At 48.1% G+C, this 16,578-nt stretch overlaps 2 protein-coding genes across 5 annotated transcripts; one reads left to right on the forward strand and one right to left on the reverse strand.

The window, feature by feature from the left end:
* Positions 1 to 4,935: 4,935 nt before the first annotated feature.
* psmb6 (proteasome 20S subunit beta 6) lies at positions 4,936 to 7,356 on the reverse strand. 2 transcript variants are annotated; one of them, XM_034557483.1, is made up of 7 exons: positions 7,054 to 7,351; positions 6,769 to 6,836; positions 6,611 to 6,676; positions 5,831 to 5,896; positions 5,614 to 5,743; positions 5,200 to 5,344; positions 4,936 to 5,123 (listed from the first exon to the last, which is right to left on the reverse strand). In XM_034557483.1, exons 1-7 carry the CDS (start codon positions 7,147 to 7,149, stop codon positions 4,996 to 4,998), a joined length of 699 nt encoding a protein of 232 aa, XP_034413374.1. In that variant the 5' UTR covers positions 7,150 to 7,351; the 3' UTR covers positions 4,936 to 4,995. The 2 variants fall into 2 exon arrangements, with proteins under 2 accessions (XP_034413374.1, XP_034413376.1); XM_034557485.1 differs by lacking the exon at positions 6,611 to 6,676 and having other exon boundaries at positions 7,054 to 7,356.
* trappc1 (trafficking protein particle complex 1) lies at positions 6,574 to 10,203 on the forward strand. Of its 3 annotated transcripts, XM_034557486.1 has the most exons (6): positions 6,574 to 6,693; positions 7,355 to 7,414; positions 7,681 to 7,779; positions 7,865 to 7,935; positions 9,625 to 9,763; positions 9,996 to 10,203. In XM_034557486.1, exons 1-6 carry the CDS (start codon positions 6,631 to 6,633, stop codon positions 10,122 to 10,124), a joined length of 561 nt encoding a protein of 186 aa, XP_034413377.1. In that variant the 5' UTR covers positions 6,574 to 6,630; the 3' UTR covers positions 10,125 to 10,203. The 3 variants fall into 3 exon arrangements, with proteins under 3 accessions (XP_034413377.1, XP_034413378.1, XP_034413379.1); XM_034557487.1 differs by lacking the exon at positions 6,574 to 6,693 and having other exon boundaries at positions 7,397 to 7,414; positions 7,629 to 7,779; XM_034557488.1 differs by lacking the exons at positions 6,574 to 6,693; positions 7,355 to 7,414 and adding an exon at positions 7,421 to 7,579.
* Positions 10,204 to 16,578: the final 6,375 nt, after the last annotated feature.

Below are 16,578 nucleotides of genomic sequence, written 5' to 3' on the forward strand. Positions count from 1 at the left end.
ATGTCAATCAGACATCCACTGAGAGATGTCAGTCAGACATCCACTGAGAGATGTCAGACAGACATCCACTGAGAGATGTCAGTCAGACAGGCAGAGATTCGTGCTGCTACCCATGTTTCAGATTGGGGAAACGAGAGGATCAGTTGGGTGTCGTCAGCATAGCTGTGGTAGGTGAAGCCATGAGAGAGAATAACAGAGCGAAGAGAGTTGGTGTACAGAGAGAAGAGAAGAGGACCAAGTACTGAACCCTGAGGGACCCCAGTAGTCAGAGGACAAGGCTCAGACACAGATCCTCTCCAGGTTACCCGGTAAGAGCGGTCGGTGAGGATAAGGACAGAGGAGAGAGAGGCTGCTCTAGTGTGAAGGATGAGGACAGAGGAGAGAGAGGCTGCTCTAGTGTGAAGGATAAGGACAGAGGAGAGAGAGGCTGCTCTAGTGTGAAGGATAAGGACAGAGGAGAGAGAGGCTGCTCTAGTGTGAAGGATAAGGACAGAGGAGAGAGAGGCTGCTCTAGTGTGAAGGATAAGGACAGAGGAGAGAGAGGCTGCTCTAGTGTGAAGGATAAGGACAGAGGAGAGAGAGGCTGCTCTAGTGTGAAGGATAAGGACAGAGGAGAGAGAGGATGCTCTAGTGTGAAGGATAAGGACAGAGGAGAGAGGATGCTCTAGTGTGAAGGATAAGGACAGAGGAGAGAGAGGCTGCTCTAGTGTGAAGGATGAGGACAGAGGAGAGAGAGGCTGCTCTAGTGTGAAGGATAAGGACAGAGGAGAGAGAGGCTGCTCTAGTGTGAAGGATAAGGACAGAGGAGAGAGAGGATGCTCTAGTGTGAAGGATAAGGACAGAGGAGAGAGAGGCTGCTCTAGTGTGAAGGATGAGGACAGAGGAGAGAGAGGCTGCTCTAGTGTGAAGGATAAGGACAGAGGAGAGAGAGGCTGCTCTAGTGTGAAGGATAAGGACAGAGGAGAGAGAGGCTGCTCTAGTGTGAAGGATGAGGACAGAGGAGAGAGGATGCTCTAGTGTGAAGGATAAGGACAGAGGAGAGAGAGGCTGCTCTAGTGTGAAGGATGAGGACAGAGGAGAGAGAGGATGCTCTAGTGTGAAGGATGAGGACAGAGGAGAGAGAGGCTGCTCTAGTGTGAAGGATAAGGACAGAGGAGAGAGGATGCTCTAGTGTGAAGGATAAGGACAGAGGAGAGAGAGGCTGCTCTAGTGTGAAGGATGAGGACAGAGGAGAGAGAGGCTGCTCTAGTGTGAAGGATAAGGACAGAGGAGAGAGAGGCTGCTCTAGTGTGAAGGATGAGGACAGAGGAGAGAGAGGCTGCTCTAGCAGTGTGAAGCTGCTCAGAGACAGCAAGGAGGGCAGTCTCTGTTGAGTGGTCTTGAATCCAGACTGGTGGGGGTCTAGAAGGTTGTTACAGTGAAGAAAGGAGGAGACTTGGTTAAAGATAGCTCGCTCTAGAGTTTTGGAAAGGAAGGGGAGGAGAGAGACAGGTCTGTAGTTATTGACTTCAGGTCTGTAGTTGTTGACTTCAGGTCTGTGGTTGTTGACTTCAGGTCTGTAGTTGTTGACTTCAGGTCTGTAGTTGTTGACTTTAGGTCTGTAGTTGTTGATTTCAGGTCTGTAGTTATTGACTTCAGGTCTGTGGTTGTTGACTTCAGGTCTGTAGTTGTTGACTTCAGGTCTGTAGTTGTTGACTTCAGATGGGTCCAGAGTGGGTTTCTTCAGGAGAGGGTTGACTCCGCCTCCTTCAGAGAGTTGGGGAAACAGCCGGTTGAGAGGGAGGTGTTAATAAGATGGGTGAGAAAGGGAAGAAGGTCCGGAGCAATGGACTGGAGAAGGTGAGAAGGGATGGGGTCAAGGGGGCAGGTGGTTGGGGGGTCAGAGGTTACCAAGGTAAGAACTTGATTAGGAGACAGGGGGATAAAAGAGGAAAACAAGGGGGAAGAAGGTGAAGTTACTGGAGGTGTAGTTGAGGAAGATGGATTAGTAAATGAAGAGCGTATGTTGTCTATCTTTTTTGTAAAGTAGTCAACAAAGTGGCTTGGTAGAAGGGTGGAGGGAGGGGGGGGACCAGGGGGGTCAAGGAGGTTGGAGCTTTTTGGGGTTAGATAAAGAGGATTCGATTCTGGATTGATAGAACAGACTTTTGGCTGCAGAGATGGACGCAGAGAAGGAGGAGAGAAGAGATTGATAGGCGAGCAGGTCGCTGGCGTGTTTGGATTTTCGCCATTTCCTTTCCGATGCTCGCATTGTGGCTCTCTCGGAGCGCACCGGTTCGGACAGCCACGGAGCCGGAGAGGACTTGAGGACCTTTCGAGTCGTAAGAGGACTTGAGGACCTTTAGAGTCCTAAGAGGACAGAGATAATCAAGAGAGGACAACAGCGTAGAGAGAAGAGTGTCAGTGGCAAAGTTAGGCTGCATGAGTGCAAAGGAATCGGTTGAAGGGAGGGCTGACAGAACAGAGGAGGCCAGAGTGGAGGGTGAGAGGGTGAGAGGGAGAGAGAGGGAGAAAGGGGGAGAGGGAGAGAGAGAGAGAGAGGGTGTGGATGTTGTGACGGACAGGTGCAGAGTCCGTTGTGGGAGGGTTGTCAGTTCCAAAGAGTGGGAGAGAGTACGAGATGAAGAAGTGGTCAGAGACAGGAAGTGGAGTTACAGTGAGGTTAGATGTAGAGCAGTTTCTGGTGAGCATATAGTCAAGGTGGTGTCCAGCTTTGTGAGTAGGAGGGGAAGGACTGAGAGAGAGAGCAAAGGAAGACAGGAAGAGTAGCAGGTCACATGACTTCTCTGTCTGGATGGTAAAGTCACCCAGAAGGATGAGCGGGGGGCAGTTTTCTGGGAAGTTTGATAGGAGGACGTCTAGTTCTTCCAAGAAGTCTCCAAAGGAACCATGAGGACGGTAGAGAACGACAATGGTTAGTTGAACCGGATGAGTAACCGTCAGTGACAGTGGGGTAAATAATGGAAGCGGGTAGAGAGCAAAACTCCATTTGGGTGAGATGAGTAGACCTGAACCACCACCTTGACCAGAGGGTCTGGGTGTGTGGCTGAAGGAGAAGGCCGAGGAGAGAGTAGCAGGGGTTGATGTTGTCTGATGTGATCCAGGTCTCAGTGAGAGCCAGGAAGTCCAGCGATTGCTTGATAGCGAAGCCAGAGATGAAGTCCGCCTTGTCTGACTGGCAGTTCCAGAGGCCCCCAGTGACGAGGTGCTGGGTCTGTGTGTTGCGGGTGGGATAAATAGGAGAGGAAGGATTTTGATGCATGTGTGAACGAGTCCGCGGTCTCTAGTATCTACGAATAGATGTGCACACAGGTATGGAAAAAAACACATCACACGGAAATGTTTACTCAGCCGCCCTCAGCCACCACCGAAGACTCCCACGAAAGACTCCTAGGTCTTTATCCTCCGAGTCTTGACTCCCACGAAAGACTCCTAGGTCTTTATCCTACGAGTCTTGACTCCAACGAAAGACTCCTAGGTCTTTATCCTCCGAGTCTTGACTCCAACCAAAGACTCCTAGGTCTTTATCCTACGAGTCTTGACTCCAACGAAAGACTCCTAGGTCTTTATCCTCCGAGTCTTGACTCCCACGAAAGACTCCTAGGTCTTTATCCTACGAGTCTTGACTCCAACCAAAGACTCCTAGGTCTTTATCCTCCGAGTCTTGACTCCCACGAAAGACTCCTATGTCTTTATCCTACGAGTCTTGACTCCAACGAAAGACTCCTAGGTCTTTATCCTCCGAGTCTTGACTCCAACCAAAGACTCCAACGAAAGACTCCTAGGTCTTTATCCTCCGAGTCTTGACTCCCACGAAAGACTCCTAGGTCTTTATCCTCCGAGTCTTGACTCCCACGAAAGACTCCTAGGTCTTTATCCTACGAGTCTTGACTCCAACCAAAGACTCCAACGAAAGACTCCTGGGTCTTTATCCTCCGAGTCTCCATACGAGGAGTCTTCCCTGACGCTACAAGCCCCAACCTGGTTATACACCCGAGTTGGCGGTAATTGGTTACAGCTGTGTCGAGCCCGCCCACAGGTCGTTGAAGGAATTGCCCACTCAGTGATCGATACTGGTAAACAGGGGATTCATTGCTAACAGTGAAGTCTCAGTTTGCTAGAATGTGAAATTCTTGCCAAACTGATTAAGGACAAAGATCAGTTTACCTCAAGGTAAAAAGTAGAATAAAGTTTAGTCCCTAGTAGATTTGGATTACAGAGCAAATACTGAAATCCTAGCTGGTTTGGTTGACTTTTCAGTCACTTGTGTAAAAAAGCAAGAAATCGCAGCTCAAAATGTTCAAATTAGAAAGACAGTACAGACTAGCATTCTAGTAGAACTAAATACAGCAGATACAGTAGTAATATAGCAGAGAAACCTCTTTAAAGAATATACTCAGCAAGATACAGGAAGTCCCAGAAGTCAGTGGACACAGCTCAGATGCACTGTTCTTGTTAGTATTATAATTGTTATTGCCCTGATCTTAAAACCTAAGTTAATGTTCCAGAAGAGAAATTAAAGCCAAAATAGTGCATGCGTGTTTTCTAAAAAGAAAACCCAGTTGGTTTGGAAGATAAGATTTATATAAAAATGTACTTTAAATATATATATTGTTTTTGGAAGTTTTTTTTTACATTATATTCTTTATGAATTGAGTTATACATTTCTTTAAATTTACTATATTAATTATAATCTTATTTGTGTATATTAAATTCTTGATACTGTTGTATAATTCTATTTTGTTAACATCCTTTAGATCTACTTTTTTTAATTAAGTCTTAGAATCTTCAACGACGCTCCGCCTGCTGGACAGAAAGGGAACTGGTTGATCAACATCCCTTTTATTCAGAGGCGCTTATGATTGACAGACTCCAACACGGCTAGTCTTTGTGCTACGCTAACGTTAAGGAGAACAGAAGAGCAGGACGACGAAGCCGGACTGAAAACTTTATTGACAGCACAAAATGGTGAAAAGTGTGTGTGTGTGTGTGTGTTCAGTGAGTTGAGCACTTGGGCAGCTGGTTCCCCAGAATGACCCGTCTCTCCACTCCATCCTCCGAGATGCTCGCCAGTCTCACCACACCACCGCTGGAGCCGTCTCTCTCCATCGCCAGAGCTACAGCTGAGAGACAGACAGGTAGGACAGAGTCACAGACAGTAGACACCCGACTCCCAGCATGCCTTGCAGCAGTGCGTACCTGCAGCGGTGAGCTCCAGACACTGGTCCTTGGTCATGTTGGGTTTGTAGTTAGAGTCCATGAAGCCGTAGATGTAGGAGCTGCCGCTGCCGCCCACCGACACCGGCTGCCTCACCAGCATCCCACCAATAGGAACGCAGTACACCTGGACAGGTGAGCCACGTTATTAACAACGTTTGAAACGTGAAGAAAACCATGACTGGAGAGCGGTTTTTGTGTACATGTACACACATGTAGGACTAGAACTACATGTAGCAGCCGTAGTACTACATGTAGGACTAGTACATGTAGCAGCCCTAGCAGTACATGTAGGACTAGTAGTACTACTATGACTGCTACATGTAGCAGCACATGTAGCTGCCCTAGCAGTAGCAGTACATGTAGCAGCAGTAGCAGTACATGTAGCAGTAGTACCTGCCCCCCCTTCCGGCGGTCCCAGCCGGCCACCAGGATCCCAGCAGTCAGCTCCTCTCTGTAGCGGTAGCAGCTAGCTCTGAACAAATTGGCAGCAGTCTCCACCAATGGGGGCTCGTCCAGCTCGATGCTGGGGGCGGGACCACATGCAGGTATAATGTTAGCAACAGCTGACTGGAGGCTGGGACTGTCAATCAAACAGCTTGGGGTCTGTTACCTGTGGAAGCCCAGCTGGTAGGTGACCACATCAGCAATGGCCTGAGTGTCAGCAGCTGACCCAGACCTGTAAACACATGAGGTCATCAGGGTTAGGGGTCCCCATGCCTATAAAGGCCCATGTGTTCTGGACTCAGTGGTAACAAGGGGAGGACGTGGAAGGAAAGAGGAGGAAGTGGAAGGGAAGAGGAGGAAGTGGAAGGGTAAGAGGAGGAAGTGGAAGGGAAGAGGAGGAAGGGGAAGGGAAGAGGAGGAAGTGGAAGGGAAGAGGAGGAAGTGGAAGGGAAGAGGAGGAAGGGAAGTGGAAGGTAAGACGAGGAAGTGGAAGGTAAGAGGAGGAAGAGGAAGAGGAGGAAGTGGAAGGTAAGAGGAGGAAGTGGAAGGGAAGAGGAGGAAGGGAAGTGGAAGGTAAGAGGAGGAAGTGGAAGAGGAAGAGGAGGAAGGTAAGAGGAGGAAGTGGAAGGGGAAGGGAAGAGGAGGAAGGGAAGAGGAGGAAGGGGAAGGTAAGAGGAGGAAGTGGACGGTAAGAGGAGGAAGTGGAAGGGAAGAGGAGGAAGTGGAAGGTAAGAGGAGGAAGTGGAAGGTAAGAGGAGGAAGTGGAAGGTAAGAGGAGGAAGTGGAAGGTAAGAGGAGGAAGTGGAAGGTAAGAGGAGGAAGTGGAAGGTAAGAGGAGGAAGTGGAAGGGAAGAGGAGGAAGGGGAAGAGGAAAGAGGAGGAAGTGGGAGGAAAGAGGAGGAAATAGGAGGAAGTGGAAGGGAGGAAGAGGAACAAGAAGACTGACCTGCAGCAGAAGATCCGGTCATGGATCGGTGTCAGTTTGTCTGTTACTCTATTGGCGATGTAAGCTCTGAGAGAGAGAGACAGGTAAAGAGACAGACGGGTTTAAATGCGTGTCACTCAGTGTTAGTAATCTGAAAGCACGCACACGCGCGCGCTTACCCGGTGGTGGTGCGTGAGTCGGCACCGATCACCACTCCTCCATCATACTCCACCGCCATGATGGTGGTCTGAGGACAGACATGTTAACACAAGGAGTACATTATCGGACACCGGTAGCAGTTTAACAGGTTCCAACCCCGGTCACTTGTATACAAATATTCCGGTCCGGTTAGCATTAGCCACCCTTAGCTCCCAGCTGAAGAACTGCAGTCTCATTCAGACGCTGTTCTGCTCTAAAACTCTCCACAGAAACAAAACCGGGTCCGGTCTAGTCCGCATACTCACCCCGGTGCTGACTTCCTGGCTGGTCCAGTCCGGGACCAGCTCGCTTTGAGAAGACATCTGCTGTCCGAAGAGCGGCATCATTGTTGCGGCCGCCATCTTGTACTGTGATTCGTGATTTACAGTCCGGCGGAGTTTTAAACGTTCAGCGCCACGTTTGAGTTCAAACTAAAGCAGAGCACCATCATCATCATCATCATCATCATTCATCGTCATTAGAGAGTTCAACGCGTGGTTCTTTATCTTCACTTTAAGGTCAAATGTAAATGTATAAAACTCAGGCAAAAAAAACTGTTTTGTTCAGGCGCGGATGCGGACAGCCCTCCAGCGGGGTCCTGAGCGCGGCAGGAAACAGGAAAAGAAGGTAAACACTGCGGCCGCTTCCTTAAATGTCTCATAAATCTCACTTTAAAGACTGAATTGAGTTCGTTTGTTTTTAACGAGATATTAAATATGTTTCCTTTACATAATTTTTAAATAAGTTCTGTCTGTTTGAACCATGTAATTCAACTCGGACATTTAACAATGAGTAAATAACAAAAAACATTCTTCAACGCGTTGTTTATGTTCTCTCGGAGGTGCTCGTGAGTTCGGCTCCCACGTGACGCTGACACGTGCGCTTTATTACAGATGACCGTCCATAACTTGTACATCTTCGACCGCAACGGCAGCTGCCTGTTTTATAACGAGTGGAACCGGAAGAAGCAGGCCGGCATCTCCAAGGAGGAGGTGAGACAGGCACAATGACGTGAACCTGTCTGCCTATCTACCTGTCTGTCTATCGACCTGTCTGTTTACCTGTCTGTCTGTGCAGGAGTTTAAGCTGATGTACGGGATGCTCTTCTCCATCCGCTCATTCGTCAGTAAGATGTCTCCTCTGGACATGTATCCTTACCAGCAGCCTGTCTGTGGTCCTCATCAGCCTGTCTGTGGTCCTCATCAGCCTGTCTGTGGTCCTCATCAGCCTGTCTGTCTGTGGTCCTCATCAGTCTGTCTGTGGTCCTCATCAGCCTGTCTGTAGTCCTCAGCAGCCTGTCTGTGGTCCTCATCAGCCTGTTTGTCTGTGGTCCTCATCAGCCTGTCTGTTTGTGGTCCTCATCAGCCTGTCTGTCTGTAGTCCTCATCAGCCTGTCTGTAGTCCTCAGCAGCCTGTCTGTAGTCCTCATCAGCCTGTCTGTGGTCCTCATCAGCCTGTTTGTGGTCCTCAGCAGCCTGTCTGTAGTCCTCATCAGCCTGTCTGTGGTCCTCAGCAGCCTGTCTGTAGTCCTCATCAGCCTGTCTGTAGTCCTCATCAGCCTGTCTGTGGTCCTCAGCAGCCTGTTTGTGGTCCTCAGCAGCCTGTCTGTGGTCCTCATCAGCCTGTCTGTAGTCCTCAGCAGCCTGTCTGTAGTCCTCATCAGCCTGTCTGTGGTCCTCATCAGCCTGTTTGTGGTCCTCAGCAGCCTGTCTGTAGTCCTCATCAGCCTGTCTGTAGTCCTCATCAGCCTGTCTGTGGTCCTCATCAGCCTGTTTGTGGTCCTCAGCAGCCTGTCTGTGGTCCTCATCAGCCTGTCTGTCTGTGGTCCTCAGCAGCCTGTTTGTGGTCCTCATCAGCCTGTCTGTAGTCCTCATCAGCCTGTCTGTCTGTGGTCCTCAGCAGCCTGTTTGTGGTCCTCATCAGCCTGTCTGTAGTCCTCATCAGCCTGTCTGTGGTCCTCAGCAGCCTGTTTGTGGTCCTCATCAGCCTGTCTGTAGTCCTCATCAGCCTGTCTGTGGTCCTCAGCAGCCTGTTTGTGGTCCTCAGCAGCCTGTCTGTGGTCCTCATCAGCCTGTCTGTAGTCCTCAGCAGCCTGTCTGTAGTCCTCATCAGCCTGTCTGTGGTCCTCATCAGCCTGTTTGTGGTCCTCATCAGCCTGTCTGTAGTCCTCATCAGCCTGTCTGTGGTCCTCAGCAGCCTGTCTGTAGTCCTCATCAGCCTGTTTGTGGTCCTCATCAGCCTGTCTGTAGTCCTCAGCAGCCTGTTTGTGGTCCTCAGCAGCCTGTCTGTGGTCCTCATCAGCCTGTCTGTAGTCCTCAGCAGCCTGTCTGTAGTCCTCAGCAGCCTGTCTGTGGTCCTCATCAGCCTGTTTGTGGTCCTCATCAGCCTGTCTGTGGTCCTCAGCAGCCTGTTTGTGGTCCTCAGCAGCCTGTCTGTGGTCCTCAGCAGCCTGTCTGTGGTCCTCAGCAGCCTGTCTGTAGTCCTCATCAGCCTGTTTGTGGTCCTCATCAGCCTGTCTGTAGTCCTCAGCAGCCTGTTTGTGGTCCTCAGCAGCCTGTCTGTGGTCCTCATCAGCCTGTCTGTAGTCCTCAGCAGCCTGTCTGTAGTCCTCAGCAGCCTGTCTGTGGTCCTCATCAGCCTGTTTGTGGTCCTCAGCAGCCTGTCTGTGGTCCTCAGCAGCCTGTTTGTGGTCCTCAGCAGCCTGTCTGTGGTCCTCAGCAGCCTGTCTGTGGTCCTCAGCAGCCTGTTTGTGGTCCTCAGCAGCCTGTCTGTGGTCCTCAGCAGCCTGTCTGTGGTCCTCAGCAGCCTGTCTGTGGTCCTTAACTGTCTGTCCTCAGGAAGGATGGCTTCCTGTCCTTCCAGACCAGTAAGTACCGGCTCCACTACTACGAGACTCCCAGTGGACTTCGGTTTGTGATGAACACGGACCTGTCTGTCCCCAACGGGCGAGACACGCTGCAGAGCATCTACAGCAATGTGAGACACACACGCATGTACACACACACATGTATGTGTGTGTGTGTACATATATATATATATATATATATATATATATATATATATAGACATATATATATATATATATATATATATATATATATATATATATATATATATATATATATATACACACACACACACACACACGTTGTTTATTTTTCGAGGCTGAATTATGATACTATCTATATGTTTTGTGCCCCCCCATCAGCTGTATGTGGAGTACATCGTGAAGAACCCCGTCTGTGTGTTGGGTCACAGTTTGGACAGCGAGTTGTTCAGCAGTCGCCTGGACTCGTTCATCAGAGGGCTCCCGTTCTACAGTCCCCGTGCCGCCTGATAGACAAACTCGCGCGCACACACACACACACAGTGACCTAATATTTATTGTGAACGTTGGATTAAACGTGTGAACACGATGCTGCCATCTTGTCTTTATTTCAGAGAACACGTCGCCTCCTGCTGGCCGGCCGTCGTATTATGTTCATGTTCAGACAGACAGGAGGTCTCACTCTCTCCTTTATTTGAAACACTTTGTTCTCTACATTTCCTGTTTTTGAAACCAGCGTGTCTTGTCTTCTCCTCAACTGTCTCTCTGTCCGAGCTTCCTCTGTCCTAGCCTCCTGTGTCCTAGCTTCCTGTGTCCTAGCTTCCTGTGTCCTAGCCTCCTGTGTCCTAGCTTCCTCCGTCCTAGCCTCCTGTGTCCTAGCTTCCTCTGTCCTAGCCTCCTGTGTCCTAGCTTCCTCTGTCCTAGCCTCCTGTGTCCTAGCCTCCTCTGTCCTAGCCTCCTGTGTCCTAGCCTCCTCTGTCCTAGCCTCCTGTGTCCTAGCCTCCTGTGTCCTAGCTTCCTGTGTCCTAGCCTCCTGTGTCCTAGCCTCCTCTGTCCTAGCCTCCTGTGTCCTAGCTTCCTGTGTCCTAGCCTCCTCTGTCCTAGCTTCCTGTGTCCTAGCCTCCTGTGTCCTAGCCTCCTGTGTCCTAGCTTCCTGTTTCGCCACAGTGAGATTGCCTCGCAGCCAATGAGCTGGTCATGCTAACCTTAGCTCATGTCACTAACATCACACGGCTGAACCCTTCTGTAAATGTTTCATAATTACAGGAACTGTGACGTGACTTGAAGACATTGAGATTGTGAGGTGTTATAAGTACCTGGGTGTTCACCTGAACAATAAAGGTCTGACCACACACATGCTCTATAACAAGGGACAGTAGACTATCTGCTGAGGAGACCTCGGTCTTCAGGAGGTCAGGGAGCACTCCTGAAGACCTTCTTTGACTCTGGAGCAGCAGCATCTCCACAGCTGACAGGAAGAGACTGAACTAACTGAAGATGGCCAGCAGGGTGCTGGTGTCCACTGGGTACGGTGGAGGTGGTGAGAGACAAGAGGCTGATGGCTAAGCTCTCATCCCTGATGGACAACACCTCCACCCCATGCAGGACACTAGCAGCTCCTTCAGCTCCTCCATCGAGAACTGAGGACACATTACAGACTGAGGACACGCTACAGACTGAGGACAGATTACAGACTGAGGACAGACTGAGGTCACATTACAGACTGAGGACAGACTGAGGACAGATTACAGACTGAGGACAGACTGAGGTCACATTACAGACTGAGGTCACATTACAGACTGAGGACACGCTACAGACTGAGGACACATTACAGACTGAGGACACACTGAGGACAGATTACAGACTGAGGACAGACTGAGGTCACATTACAGACTGAGGACAGACTACAGACTGAGGACACATTACAGACTGAGGTCACATTACAGACTGAGGACACACTGCAGACTGAGGACACTACAGACTGAGGACACGCTACAGACTGAGGACAGACTGAGGACACATTACAGACTGAGGACACACTACAGACTGAGGACACGCTACAGACTGAGGACACACTACAGACTGAGGACACATTACAGACTGAGGACACGCTACAGACTGAGGACAGACTGAGGACACATTACAGACTGAGGTCACATTACAGACTGAGGACACGCTACAGACTGAGGACACGCTACAGACTGAGGACACACTACAGACTGAGGACACATTACAGACTGAGGACACACTACAGACTGAGGACACACTACAGACTGAGGACACGCTACAGACTGAGGACACGCTACAGACTGAGGACACACTACAGACTGAGGACACGCTACAGACTGAGGACACACTACAGACTGAGGACACATTACAGACTGAGGACACATTACAGACTGAGGACACATTACAGACTAAGGTCACATTACAGACTGAGGACACACTACAGACTGAGGACACATTACAGACTGAGGACACATTACAGACTGAGGACACATTACAGACTAAGGTCACATTACAGACTGAGGACACACTACAGACTAAGGTCACATTACAGACTGAGGACACACTACAGACTGAGGACACATTACAGACTGAGGACACACTACAGACTGAGGACACATTACAGACTGAGGACACATTACAGACTGAGGACACATTACAGACTGAGGACACACTGCAGACTGAGGACACACTGCAGACTGAGGACACATTACAGACTGAGGACACATTACAGACTAAGGTCACATTACAGACTGAGGACACATTACAGACTGAGGACACACTACAGACTGAGGACACATTACAGACTGAGGACACACTACAGACTGAGGACACATTACAGACTGAGGACACACTACAGACTGAGGACACACTACAGACTGAGGACACACTGCAGACTGAGGACACACTACAGACTGAGGACACATTACAGACTGAGGTCACATTACAGACTGAGGACACACTGCAGACTGAGGACACACTACAGACTGAGGTCACATTACAGACTGAGGACACATTACAGACTGAGGACACACTACAGACTGAGGACACATTACAGACTGAGGACACACTGCAGACTGAGGACACATTACAGACTAAGGTCACATTACAGACTGAGGACACATTACAGACTAAGGTCACATTACATACTGAGGACACATTACAGACTGAGGACACACTGCAGACTGAGGTCACATTACAGACTGAGGACACGCTACAGACTGAGGACACACTGCAGACTAAGGTCACATTACAGACTGAGGACACACTGCAGACTGAGGACACATTACAGACTGAGGACACATTACAGACTGAGGTCACATTACAGACTGAGGACACACTACAGACTGAGGACACGCTACAGACTGAGGACAGACTGAGGACACATTACAGACTAAGGTCACATTACAGACTGAGGACAGACTGAAGACACATTACAGACTGAGGTCACATTACAGACTGAGGACACACTACAGACTGAGGACACGCTACAGACTGAGGACAGACTGAGGACACATTACAGACTAAGGTCACATTACAGACTGAGGACAGACTGAGGACACATTACAGACTAAGGTCACATTACGGACTGAGGACACACTACAGACTGAGGACAGACTGAAGACACATTACAGACTGAGGTCACATTACAGACTGAGGACACGCTACAGACTGAGGACAGACTGAGGACACACTACAGACTAAGGTCACATTACAGACTGAGGACACATTACAGACTAAGGACACACTACAGACCGAGGACACACTACAGACTAAGGACACATTACAGACCGAGGACACACTACAGACTGAGGACACATTACAGACTGAGGACACACTACAGACTGAGGACACATTACAGACCGAGGACACACTACAGACTGAGGACACATTACAGACTGAGGACACACTACAGACTGAGGACACACTACAGACTGAGGACACACTACAGACTGAGGACACAGGGCGCTACCGGAGCTGCACAGGCCTGCAGTGTGTGTGAGTGTGTGTGGGCCAATTATTTACAATTAAGTTTGTAACAGTTCACATGTTAAGGACTTGTTTTGAGAAGTTTCGAAAGTGTAGATATTATTTAATCAGTAAACCGATTGTTTTTTAAGCAAAAGCTGTTGTCTGTGGTCTTTTAACGTCTAATATGGTCAATCATTTAATCAATCAATTATTCCAATGACAGGTAAACCTTCGGGTAGCTACCTTTTTTAAAGAAAAGAACCCAACCACCCCACCATTAGACCTACTGGAGAGTGGTGGGGCGCTACATGAGCGTAAACAGGCTACAAGGCTCATCGAGAAGTGAAGCCCCGCCTCTTCCTGTGTCAACCTGTTTGAACTTCACATGTGATGTTTGTCCTTCAGCAGGCTCAGAACATCAGTTCGTCGTTTAGTTTGGAGAGAAACGAAAAGAAAGGAGTGAGACTTCTTGTTTGTGAGAGAACATCCTGGTTCTTCTTTATAAATATGTGTTTTCAATCTGAAGCGACAAACGGACACTTTTCTATCTTGAAGACGTTCAAACTTTAATTCAAACGTTGTTCATTCCATTATCCAAACTGCTCATCCTATCCTATAGGGAGGGTTCACCTGGACAGGTTTCATATTCAGGATAATCATGGAATATTAGTGTGAAGTCAGTGAGACAAGCAGATTAATACACACACACACACACACACACACACACACTAAACCTAACTACACACACATCTGTCCAGTACAGATGTGTGTCTAATCCCTGTGGTGATATAATCTGTAATCCCACTGAAAAACATACTGCCAACCAGCAGCCACACACAGCCCACCGCTCTGTCTGGATCTGTGAGGACGAAGTGTTCCCAGTTTATGTTGTATAGCCCAATATCACAAATCACAACCTCCCCTCAGAGGGCTTTACAATCTGTACACATAGACATCCCTGACCTTTGACCTCACATCGGATCAGGAAAAACTCCCCAAAAATAACCTTTGACAGGGAAAAAAGGGAAGAAACCTTCAGGAGAGCAACAGAGGAGGATCCCTCTCCCCGGATGGACAGAAGAATAGATGTCATGTGACCAGATGAACAGAGTTACATAAACATAAGGCAAACCTGATTCAGCCCTAACTATAAGCACTATTAAAGAGGAAAGTCTTAAGTCTATTCTTAAATGAGGTGACTGTGTCTGCCTCCTGGACTGAAAGTGGAAGCTGGTTCCATAAAAGAGGAGCTTGATAACTGAAGGCTCTTGCTCCCATCCTACTTTTTAGGACTCTAGGAACCACAAGTAGCCGCACATTTAGTGAGCGCAGCTCTCTAGTGGGGCAATATGGTACTACAAGCTCCTTAAGATATGATGGTGCATCACCAATCAAGGCTTTGTAGGTGAGGAGGAGAATTTTAAATGTGATTCTTGATTTTACAGGGAGCCAGTGCAGAGCAGCTAATACAGGAGTCATGTGATCTCTTTTCTTAGTTTTTGTGAGTACACGAGCTGCAGCATTCTGGATCAACTGGAGGGATTTAAGAGACTTATTAGAGCAGCCTGATAATAAGGAGTTGCAGTAATCTAGTCTGGAAGTAACAAACGTGTTAACCAGCTTTTCTGCATCTTTTTGAGACAAGATGTGTCTGATTTTTGAAATGTTACGTAGATGAAAAAATGCAATCCTTGAGATTTGCTTAACGTGGAGTTAAAGGACAAGTCTGGGTCAAAGATAACTAGAGATTCTTTACAGTGGTGTTGGATGCCAGGGCAATGCCATCTACAGAAACCACATCACCAGATAATTGATCTCTGAGGTGTTCAGGGCCAGTAAAATAACTTCAGTTGTGTCTGAGTTTAACATCAGGAAGTTGCAGGTCATCCATGTTTTTATGTCTTTAAGATATGCTTGAAAATGTCAAGACCTGAACCTGGTCCGAGCTGAACCATGAGACCAGGTCTGAACCTTCAAACAGGTGTGAGACAAGTAGTGAGGACGAGACAACATGTAGAAATGAAGAGTACTTTATACTATCCTATATTTGACTGTACTTTATACTAGACTACATCTAAGCGTATCTTTTATTATAGTAGATCTCAGAGTACTTCAAACTATTCTACATATCAGAGTAGTGAGTGGGTTAGAGAAAGATTAGGGTCAGATTAATTTTGGATTTGGGCAAGTGGCCATATTTAACATCTGTACACAGAGCTTGATATTATGGAGCTACCCGTTTTAATACAGACAGACAGGCAGACAGACAGGCAGACAGACAGGCAGACAGAAGTGATATCTGAGTTTGGATTGGTGGGATTAAACCAACAGGATTATTATCGGAGCCCCAGCAGAGAACCAGACAGACGAAGGTGAACAGTGAGCTGAAAACAAACAGACAGACGTGGGATGTAGTATAGAATAAAGTTCTCTAAAATATAGTAAATATATGTAGTGCGGACAACAGACAGACAGGTTTAGTGCGGACAACAGACAGACAGGTGTAGTGCGGACGACAGACAGACAGGTGTAGTGCGGACGACAGACAGACACCTAAGCAGGTAAGGTGTTTGTTTTGTGTGTGACCTCCTGCAGGGGCTGAAGGGATATGTTGTAGTTCAAAGGAACTTTAGAACAACCTAATAACTCAATTGTGTATTGTGGCTGTAGTTTGGTTTGTATCTTGGCTGTAGTTTGGTTTGTATCTTGACTGTAGTTTGGTTTGTATCTTGGCTGTAGTTTGGTTTGTATCTTGACTGTAGTTTGGTTTGTATCTTGACTGTAGTTTGGTTTGTATCTTGGCTGTAGTTTGGTTTGTATCTTGGCTGTAGTTTGGTTTGTATCTTGACTGTAGTTTGGTTTGTATCTTGACTGTAGTTTGGTTTGTATCTTGGTTGTAGTTTGGTTTGTATCTTGGCTGTAGTTTGGTTTGTATCTTGGTTGTAGTTTGGTTTGTATCTTGGCTGTAGTTTGGTTTGTATCTTGG

The sequence above is a fragment of the Cyclopterus lumpus genome, chromosome 18 (genome assembly GCF_009769545.1).
Source record: "Cyclopterus lumpus isolate fCycLum1 chromosome 18, fCycLum1.pri, whole genome shotgun sequence".
Lineage (NCBI taxonomy): Eukaryota > Metazoa > Chordata > Actinopteri > Perciformes > Cyclopteridae > Cyclopterus > Cyclopterus lumpus.